The sequence below is a fragment of the Lethenteron reissneri genome, chromosome 5 (assembly GCF_015708825.2).
Source record: "Lethenteron reissneri isolate LAM-NWPU_2019-01 chromosome 5, ASM1570882v1, whole genome shotgun sequence".
NCBI classification, from domain to species: Eukaryota; Metazoa; Chordata; class Hyperoartia; order Petromyzontiformes; family Petromyzontidae; genus Lethenteron; species Lethenteron reissneri.
Window position 1 is genome coordinate 1,219 of NC_083783.1, and position 11,249 is coordinate 12,467.

General features: G+C 56.1%; 1 protein-coding gene across 1 annotated transcript; it reads left to right on the top strand.

Moving 5' to 3' along the window:
- Positions 1-416: 416 nt before the first annotated feature.
- On the top strand, positions 417-9,579 carry LOC133352748 (zinc finger protein 853-like; the record flags this gene model as incomplete). Its single annotated transcript, XM_061568603.1, has 3 exons — positions 417-611; positions 1,824-1,865; positions 5,102-9,579. Coding segments are annotated over 3 exons (710 nt in total), but the record flags the coding sequence as incomplete, so codon positions are not given.
- Positions 9,580-11,249: the final 1,670 nt, after the last annotated feature.

Here is an 11,249-nt window from a genome sequence, read left to right on the forward strand (position 1 = left end):
TGATGAGTCTGTGGGTCTCTGGTGGTTGAGTCGTGCTGTGGGTCCTCGTGGTGATGAGTGGTCTCTGTGATGAGTTCTGTGGGTCTGTGTGAGTCTGTGGGTCTCTGTGTGGTGAGTCTGTGGGTTCTCTGTGTGGTTGAGTCTGTGGGTCTCGTTTTTGATGAGTCTATGGGTCTCTGTGTGGTGAGTTTGTGGGTCTCTTTGTGGTGAGTCTGTGGCGTCTCAGTGTGAGGTCTGTGGGTCTCTGTGAGTCTGTAAAAGTCTGTGGTTCATCTGTGTGGTGAGTCTGTGGGTCTCTGTTTGACGAGTCTGTGGGTTTCTGTGTGCCGGAGTCTATGGGTCTCGGTGGCCGCTTTTGCGACGGGGTGGAACCGACAGGAAATTCCACATTCCCATGCCGTGCGTTTCTGCCGCAGGCGGGAGTGGAGTGCACCAGTCCCTGGAGGATGAGGAGGAGGATGAGGATGAAGAGGAGGAGGAGGAGGAAGAGGAGGAGGAGCGATCTCAGGGCAGCGTCCGAATGCAGCAGCAGCAGCAGCTGCAGCAGCAGCAGCAGCAGCTGCAGCTTCAGCAGCTTCAGCAGCAACAGCTGCAGCTGCTGACCCCAGAAGGCACGGCAGACGCACCAACTCAGCCCCCTCGGGAAATAAATAAATTATAATCATAACTTAGTATAACTACCACTACTAGTAGGTTCTGTACCACGTTACCATCCACCATCCCCTCTCTAGTAGTAGTGCTACTACTAGTGCTACTGTAATGTTCTTGTAGGGAGACTGAGTCGTCATAGAGGCAACACGGTTTATTATACCGTAACAGTTTACACTTAAACTCTAACACAAAGGGGTAATGTGGCCCCTTTCACCCACAACCTGGGGAGGTACAGCCTCTGGGCTATCGTACCTACAACTCTCCCTACTCCAGCCCTCCGGCTGGCTAGACCTCGGGGAGGCTGACCCACCGCTGGCCCGTCCGGACCCGGCCCTCACAAGGACATCAGGCCGAGGGAACCTCAGGGTCCTAACCTCTTGAACACTGCCACCGCACTGAGCCCCGGCCCTCAGAAGGACGGCGGCGGCTTGGGGTCCAGGGTCTTCTCCAGGCGGCTTCTGGCTTCGGCTTGAGACGGACTGACTCGCTCTCTCAGGGACCCGCCTTATATACTCTCCCTCCCTGAGGGGCGGGGCTCTGGGGGATCGTAGCTTCCCCCAGCCCCCTCCCCTCAGAGGGGTTCTAACCGCCGTTGGCCCGACCGGTCCGGACCGGTTTGTACCGCTCCCCACAGAGGGGCGGGGCTCTGGGGGATTGTAGACACTGCCCACAGCCCCCTCCCTCCCCCAGTGGGTCCCGGCCAGGAATACACAACTATCACAACTATCACAACCATCCCATACCGGTAAGCACCCTGGTTCTGGCACACGTGTGTCAACATGACAACTAGTACTACTACTAGTAGTAGTACTGGTACTACTACTATAGTACTGGTACTACTACTAGTAGTAGTACTGGTACTACTACTAGTAGTAGTACTGGTACTACTACTAGTAGTAGTACCGGTACTACTGTAGGTTTTGTACCATCCACCATCCCCTCTCTAGTAGTAGCACTACTACTTGTAGTAGTAGGCTCTGTACCATGTTCCATGTTCCAATCCACCATCCCATCTTCGTGCTGCCATTCTACGTAATTTCCAAGTTTGTTCTCTCAGCAACGCATCCTGGGCATCAACCCGGCTATGCCTGAATGCTCGTGCGTTGAACTTCGTTTGCACCCTACGTAGCCAACCGTGCTAATAGTCGTTGTTGTTGACGTTGTCATTGCAGACGACTTCCACATCATCCCCTCTGAGCCTCCAAAGAGAAAAGGTAAAAACAAAAAAATCCCGTGCGGGATTTCACAGTCGTGCTGTACAGTGGCGTTATTACTACTGATACATTTATTATTCCACTTGATCGTCCGGGAGACTCTCAAGACCTCGTTGTCAGGAGGAGGCTCCTGCCAAGTGTTGGCAGTAGGAGGTGGCGATGCTGCTGCTGCTGTGAGATCCCAGTCGAGGGGTTTGTTGCAGGGAATTGTTGAGCAGTGGGGTGTGGATGTGGCCGCTTCCAGTTCCACTGTGGGTGTGGGTTTAGCTGTAGGAGGGGAGCGGAGAACCTGGAGGGTGCCATGCAGAGCAGGGGGAGATCACTCACTCACTCACACTCACTCACACACTCACTCACACTCACTCACACTCACACACACTCACTTACACTCACTCACACTCACTCACACACACCACTCACACTCACACACACTCACTTACTTACACTCACTCACACACTCACTCTCACACACACTCACTCACTCACAATCACTCACACTCACTCACACTCACACTCACTCACACACACTCACACACTCACACACACTCACTCACTCACAATCACTCACACTCACTCGCACTCACTCACACTCACTCACAATCACACACACTCACTCACAATCACTCACTCACACTCACTCACACACACACACTCCACAGTATAACAGGGGAAGAACACACACTCACTCATTCACACTCACTCATTCACACTCACTCACACACTCATTCACACTCACTCGATTACTCTCACTCACTCACTGACTCTCACTCACACTCATTCAGACTCACACTCACTCACTCACACTCACTCACACTCACACTCATTCACTCACACTCACTCATTCACACACTCACACTCACTTACAATCACACACACTCACACACACTCACTCACTCACACACACTCACTCTCACTCACACACACTCACTCACACTCACTCACACACTCAATCTCACTCACTCACACTCTCACTCACACTCACTCACTGACTCTCACTCACACACACTCACTCACACTCACACGCACTCAATCTGTATAACAGGGGTAGAGCACTCTCACTCACTCTGTATAACAGGGGTAGAGCACTCACACTCACACACGCACTCACTCTGTATAACAGGGGTAGAGCACTCACACACAAAGACAAAGATCCCTCAAATAGCCTAAACAGACTGCTGGGGCAAGTGCAGTTAGCGAGCAGCACCTATGAAGACCAGCACCACACTCGACTGCCTTGGTCTCCCCAGTGGCGATGTTCACTACACATCGCACCAGGTACTCATTTGAGGCTGAGTCAACCTAGGGGAGGAGGCCCATGACCGGTTCAGATAATCGCCGTCACCGGTGTTGGCCGTGAGTGGGAATTGAACTCGGGTCGCCGGGTTCGTAGCGCAGCGCAACGCTAACCGCTCCGCCACCGCTCCCCATGCAATCATTCACACGCCACACCTTTACCAACATCCGCCATTCTCTGACGGCACCCGTGCCAAGCTAGGTGCACTTTGAGGCTGTCACGTGAAGTGTCGCTGCAGGCGGCAGGTCACGGGACAGACCCAGCAGATGCCGTGGGTCGACTGAGTGAGATGACCGGCAGATGCACCACCTGTGCCCCCCCTACTGTGCCCCCGTGTAGCATTAACATGAAGGCCGGCACGGCACACGAGGGGGTGGGTGGCCAGCACCACGCCCGTCCGCCTTTGTCTTCCCAGTGGCGACGTTTACTACACACTGTACACAACCACCACCACACTGTATTTAACCACCATCACACCAACTCACCCAGCCCACACTGTGTTTAACCACCATCACACCAACTCACCCAGCCCACACTGTTTAACCACCATCACACCGACTACAACAACACCGACTCACCCACCCCACACTGTGTTTAACCACCACCACACCAACTCACCCACCCCACACTGTGTTTAACCACCACCACACCAACTCACCCACCCCACACTGTGTTTAACCACCACCAAACCAACTCACTCACCACACACTGTGTTTAACCACCACCACACCAACTCACCACACACTGTGTTTAACCACCATCACACCGACTACAACAACACCGACTCACCCACCCCACACTGCTGGGTCACATCACGGTTTATCCCCTCGTCCCTCCGTCCCTCGCTGTGCTCCACGTTTCTAAATCTCTCCCCTCTCCCCGTCACCACCACCACCGTCACCACCCTCGCCACCACCCCCGTCACCACCTCCGTCACCACCATCCTCACCACCACCCCCGTCACCACCACCACCCTCACCACCCTCGCCACCACCCCCGTCACCACCACCGTCACCACCCTCGCCACCACCCCCGTCACCACCTCCGTCACCACCATCCTCACCACCACCCCCGTCACCACCACCACCCTCACCACCCTCGCCACCACCCCCGTCACCACCACCGTCACCACCCTCGCCACCACCCCCGTCACCACCTCCGTCACCACCATCCTCACCACCACCCCCGTCACCACCCTCGCCACCACCCCCGTCACCACCACCGTCACCACCCTCGCCACCACCCCCGTCACCACCTCCGTCACCACCATCCTCACCACCACCCCCGTCACCACCACCACCCTCACCACCCTCGCCACCACCCCCGTCACCACCACCGTCACCACCCTCGCCACCACCCCCGCCACCACCACCGTCACCGCCACCACCCCCGTCACCACCTCCGTCACCACCACCACCTCCGTCACCGCCACCACCCCCGTCACCACCGTCGCCGTCACCACCACCACCTCCGTCACCGCCACTACCTCCGTCACCGCCACCACCCCCGTCACCACCTCCGCCACCACCACCTCCGTCACCGCCACCACCCCCGTCACCACCGTCGCCGTCACCACCACCACCTCCGTCACTGCCACCACCACCGTCGCCACCACCACCGTCGCCACCACCACCTCCGCCACCACCACCGCCGTCACCACCACCACCTCCGTCACCACCTCCGTCACCGCCACCACCCCCGTCACCACCTCCGCCACCACCACCTCCGTCACCACCACCACCTCCGTCACCACCGTCGCCGTCACCACCACCACCTCCGTCACTGCCACCACCACCGTCGCCACCACCACCGTCGCCACCACCACCTCCGCCACCACCACCGCCGTCACCACCACCGCCGTCACCACCACCACCCTCACCACCACCACCTCCGTCACCACCACCACCACTTCCGCCACCACCCTCACCACCACTCTCGCCAGGCATCGCGGTCCACCGCTCCCAGCCGCGCGGCTCGGCCCTCAAGAAGTTCCTGTGCCAGGACTGCGGCAAGGGCTTCCGGCAGGCGACGGACCTGGTGCGCCACCGCAGCCTGCACACGGGCGAGCGCAACGCGCTGTGCGGCGTCTGCGGCAAGGGCTTCGCGCTGGCCAGCGACCTGGCGCGCCACGGGCGCACGCACGACCCCGCCGGCGAGCGCTTCCCCTGCTCCGAGTGCGGCAAACTCTTCGGCTGCCGCCGCTCGGCGCTGCTCCACGAGTCGGCGCACTCGCGGCCGCCGCCGCAGCGGAGCCGGAGAGGAGGAGGGGGAGGAGGAGGAGGAGGGGGAGGGAGGCCGCAGCAACTGCAGGAGGAGGAGGGCAGACGCCGCTTGGCGAGGGCCAGGAAGCGCGACGCCGCCACCAACTCGGCCGTCGCCGCGGCGACCGCCGCTCTGCGCCTGCAGCCCGCGTAGTGGTAGCCCCCCCCCTCCTGCTCCTCCCATTCCGAGGCGGAGGAGGCGGAGGAGGTGGGCAGAGATGACGGCTCCACCGTCGCCCCGGGGCCAACTCGGCCTGCGGCCTTCGTAGTCGTGCCGTGGACGATCGGACGCTCAGGGTCTCCTCCAAGAGGAGGAGGAGGTGGAGGAGGCTGACCACGGTTGGCGAGGGGCCAGCGAGCGCGACGGCTCCACCGCCGTGGCGGCCAACTTGGCCGTCACCGCCGCTTTGCGCCCGAAGCCTGCGTAGGAGGCCTCAGCTCGGGCGTGGACGCCGTGGTGGGTCGGGGCCTACAGGAGGAGGAGGATGAGGGCAGGCGACGGCTCCCCCGTCGCCGCAGCCAACTCGGCCTGCAGCTTGCCTAGGCGGCCCCCGGTCCGTCGTGCCGTGGATGGGCTGGACGGTCGCGGGCCCTACGGATTTTGGCGCGGTCGGGCTACGTATGTACGTACGGTGCGAAAGAAGTTGGACGTACGGGGGGGGCCTAGCAAAGGCTGCGGGGGTTGCCCTCGCAAAGATTCTCCGTGGAGACTCGGACGGACTGCCTGGTGCTGCGAGGGACGAGCGATCCCTGCCTCGGTCGCCCCTCCGCCAACCCCTTAGTGGACGCGAGGCCGACCCCGCCCACTCGTGTTCAAGGTTGTGTTGGGCCGAGGTTCCAGGGCCCGGGTCGATACGGCCGGCCGTGAAAGCCGGGCGGGCGGGCGGACGCCAACCGCTAAGTCGTTCGTCGAAGTTGGGGAGACGGGACGTTTAAATTAGCGAAAGCTGCTTTTATCGTCGGCTCAACTAGGCCTCGGCAAGGCAAGGTAATTTACCCTTTTTACCGGTAAAAAGGTACAGGGTAAAGGTGTCGACATGCCAAGGGGTAAGGTAAAGGGTACAGGGTAAAGGTAGCTCGGAAGAATTACCCAGTAGGGTAAAGATAGCGCGAAGTATTACCTGGTAAATACGGTGCCTTGTTTACCGCTAGAAGCTCCGTGGAGCAGTCCGTGGCCTACATTTAAAAAGTAATATTTAAACAAACTTTATTAAAAACACGCTTTTATTAAATGTACTAGTAATGGCAGAACTCCACGACTCCAGGAAGTGGCCCCGAAGCTTGCCATAACGTAAGGGACCGTGGCCAATTACAGCCAACGTCAGTTGAGCGTGGACAATTAGACCCAAGCCGAAACATAACATCTAAAAAATAATGTTAAAAAATATATAGATTTTATGATAGAATATAGTCTTGTCATCAGTATGACCTAAGTATACCAAGTTTGCAGTCGATACTATATTAGAAAGTGGGTAAAAATTGAGTTTTAAGATTTGAGGATACAACAATAACGACAGAGTGAGTTAAAAGAAAGCGTGTAAAATTTTAATAATCTAGAGTATTCTATATGAATAAAGCGCTCTGCTTAGCATTTACCGTTATAAACCTTGTTTATGTGTAGTAGTTCCCTAGTAATTACCCTGTAATCGGGTAATTTGTATAGGGTAAGGGTAAAAGGTAGGGTAGAGTGATTGTATTGTGGTAAGGTAAAGGGTAGGGTAAAGGTAGACTTGTTGTTTTTACTTTTTAACTTTTACCTTGCCGAGGCCTAGGCTCAACGACGTTTCGATTCTTGGTAACGCTTTCCCTGGGGGTGATTTTTCGTTAAAAAAAATAATAATTGGAGAGAGAAAAGACGCGGCTTGTAGTGGCCCTGTTCCTGAAGGCCTCCGCCCGCGTTCGGGAAGAATCGTGTTACAATAAACAATCTAACGGCAGCAGACCCTCGATCGTCTGCGCTAACGACGGCCGCGGATAATCCAACAGTGTTCATTTCTCGCGGATGTCTATGCCAAAAATCAATCACGAGTTTAGAAAATGGAGTTGGTTCATGAACAAAACTACAATTTGTAACAATTAATGTATCCATCTTGTTTTATTGCAAAAGTCAATTTCGATTCGGGGGCGACCAATCAGAAGACTCCGCCCACTGAGTGGATGACAGCAGAACCACAGCCAATCAGCATCAATCAAACTCTGCCCCACTGGATGACAGAGCCACAGCCAATCAACATCAATCAAACTCCGCCCCACTGTTGTAAAGATATGGCAACTACTGTACTGTAGAGGCGATCATGTGGATTTGGTATTAACCGGAACGTATTTGTTGGGTTGAAGCACCGTTTGACTCGTAGTAAATATTCCCAAGAATTGCAATGTGCGGCAGCTTTTTAAATTATTAAGTAATGGGCTGAAGGGAAAATCCACGAGTTGTTACTAATACCGTCAAATTGTGAGGTGCGCGGTTAATCCGCAAGTCGTATGAACCGCACGCGGATGATCGAGGGTCTGCCGTGCAGGGCAAAAGCGCGGTCCTCGATAACACCGCGAGATGCTACACGTCGGGCCGAACAGAGGCAGCAGCATCAAGAAGAATCCAGCAGCATCCCAATGCCGCCTTGTGCGACGACGGTGGTGATGATGCTACGCCGATGGTGGTGATGCTACGCCGGTGGTGATGCTACGCCGAGGCAGCCGCCCTGCAACCACTGCTGTGTTCCGACTGGCGCGCGACGTAGTTCCGTTCAACTCGGATCGCGCGACAGATCCAATTCACATCCGCGGTACAAAAACAGCGTTCCCGCATTACATCCATCGCGCCTTGTCCAATTCGCGTTGTGAAGACGACACACACGGCGTTAGAGCAGAATAGACTGCAAACGACCAAAAGTAGATGATTCTAAATAAAGTTTTTTTTGTGTTCGATGGCTTTAGTCTAAATGTCGTGTCGTTAACCCTCCATTGCCAAGCCAATTCGTGAGGTTGTCACGTGAACCAGACGTGGCAATCGGTGACTGCAACAACCACCGCTGTTGGAGAGTAAAACCCACGGCAACCTTTGCAGTTGCAAAGGTTGTGGGTTAACATTTAGAAAAAGGATACCCGAAATAGTTTTTTTTTTATCTGTTAACGAGTTTAAAGGATTCATATTTTTGGTTCTTTCGGTAAAGTCACGTAGAAGGGAAAAAATTTAATAAAAAATAAAATTCTCACGTTTCGATTGCAGCACAAGCAATCATCAAGTGTGAAAACCACAGCAATAATTTCTTATAATTTTCTTGCTGTGGTTTTCACACCTGATGATGATTGCTTGTGTTGCAATCGAAACGTCGTGATAATGTTGTTTTATTTTTATTGTTTTGCCTTTACGCGACTTTACCGAAAGAGCTGAGAATATGATTCCCTGCAGTCACGAAAGCTTTAAATCGGAGTTTAAAGGAGTAATAAAAGTGAGGTTTGAGGCCTGGTGCGAGGTGCAACTGGGGCAAGATGTTGACTCCCTCGCCTGGTCTACAGGAGGTCGTGGGTTACATCCAGACCCGCTGACGCCTGCTGCTGTATATTTGGAGTTTACGTGTCTCTCTCATCATCATCACAGTGGCAAGATGTTAACTACCTCGCCTGGTCTACGGGAGGTCGTGGGTTTGATCCCAACTGCTGTATGTTTGGAGTTTGCGGTGTCTCTCATCACAGTGGCTAGGAGATGTTAACTACCTCGCCTGGACTACGGGAGGTCGTGGGTTTGATCCCAACTGCTGTATGTTTGGCGTTTGTCTCTCTCTCCGTGGTCGTCCTGTGGATTTTTCTCTAGGTCCCCCCGGTTTTTGCCTTCCACTTTGAAATCGACTTCACGCATTTCGAGTATTTGGCTGCGGCAATACATCTCCACGTGACGATGACGACAATAGCTCAGTGGGGCCCTTACCTGCTAAATCGTCACCGTAAAAGGGGAGTTGGGGACTTTGCCCAGATGTCCAATTTCACCTCGAAATCGGTGATTTTCCCGGCCGCCTTCAATGGAGGCAGCAATGCAAACTCCCTCGCCGGTTTCCACTCCATGGCTTGTAGGGCATCTGTACGTAAAGTATATTTTACTGGTAGGAACCTCCTGGTTTACACCAGCCCACAGGGGATTGTGTCCGTCCGTCGTGCATCCAAAATTGGGAGGTGGGGCTGGGTGGAGGGGAGGGTGGGGAGGGGAGGGTGGGGAGGGGCTGGGTGGGGAGGGGAGGGGCTGGGTGGGGAGGGGAGGGGCTGGGTGGGGAGGGTGGGGGCTGGGTGGGGAGGGGGGGGGGGGGGAGGGGAGTGGCTGGGTGGGGAGGGGCTGGTCACCCCGTGGTGCCCTTATAAAACTCAACGTTTAACCTACTCACGCCGGCTTGTGCCCGCCCTCAGTCAGGCATATTTGCGGAATACACCACGCCGCCGTTGACCCTGGCCATTGACCGAGCAACCGAACGTTCCTACCAGCTCCCTCCGCAGGAATGTGTTTATCATCACGTGGGCATTAAACGTGTGATGTTGATTCTAAACGTGGACGGAAAAATCGGAGGGACCTGGAGAAAAATCGACACGACCACGGGGAGGGAGAGAGAGACACGCAAACTCCAAATATACAGCAGCAGCAGGCATCATCGTCAGGGTCGGGATCGAACCCACGACATCCTGTATACCAGGCGAGGGAGTTGACATCTCCTGGCCACCACGGCACACACGTACACGCGTAGGGACGCTGGACTTCTTCCACGCCATACGTAGCCGGCCGCGTTGTGCAGACGGAAACCCGCGGTGGGTGCACGGCGGCGCGCGGCATTTTATTCCCTCACTTTTTCTTCTCCAAAACGTTGCGAATCACCGTGTTGTCAAATTTATTCTCCCCCCCCACCCCCTCAGTTCCCGACTCCGTCGTGTGGCGAACGTCGCGGCGCAACGACGTCCGTGCGTTCATTTTTTGTTGTCGTTACGTTCCAATCCCCCCTCCGTGCCCGCTCCTGGACACATCGGTTTTCAATATTCTGGTTACGATTCTGGGCCACCACCGTTGTCCCAGGACACGGCCACGGGTGTTTTTTTTCCCGCTGGCACATCCAGTGCCTGGCCCTGGGCATGGCAACGGGTGTTTTATTTCCTCCTCGACTTGCACAATCCGGAGCCAAGCCAGTGCCAAGGGGCTCGGCACGGCACTGGTGGTTTTTCGACTGGCACATCAGAGCCGTGCCAGTGCCTGGGCCTGGCCCAGCACGGGTGGTTTTTCTACTGACACATCAGAACCGTGCCAGTTCCTGGGCCTGGCCTAGCACGGGTGGTTTTTCTACTGACACAGAACCGTGCCAGTGCCTGGGCCTGGCCCAGCACTGGCACATCAGAGCCGTGCCAGTGCCTGGGCCTTGCCCAGCACGGGTGGTTTTTCGACTGACACATCAGAGCCGTGCCAGTGCCTGGGCCAGCACGGGTGGTTTTTCGACTGACACATCAGAGCCGTGCCAGTGCCTGGCCCTGGCCCAGTGGCTTTCCCCACTGGGCGATTTGCCGATCAAGAGTCGGAACCAAACCTCTGGCTGCGACGCCGCCGGCCTCGCGAGCCGGACGTCCGAATCTGGATCGGGGGGGGGGGGGGGCAAGCAGGGCCAGGGGGTGGCGTCGAATCGACGGGTTCACCTGCGTGCCGATGTCGGTTGTGGCTCACCAGAGGAATGTGGAATTCCCACGGCTGGCTGAGGGACTCTGACACAGGAAAGTGAGTGGCCTCTCACCCCTCCCCACCACTCCGCTGGCCGATCCTTTAGTGGCTTCCAATCTTCGAGCCGAAAAGGCCGCACACTCTGAAGT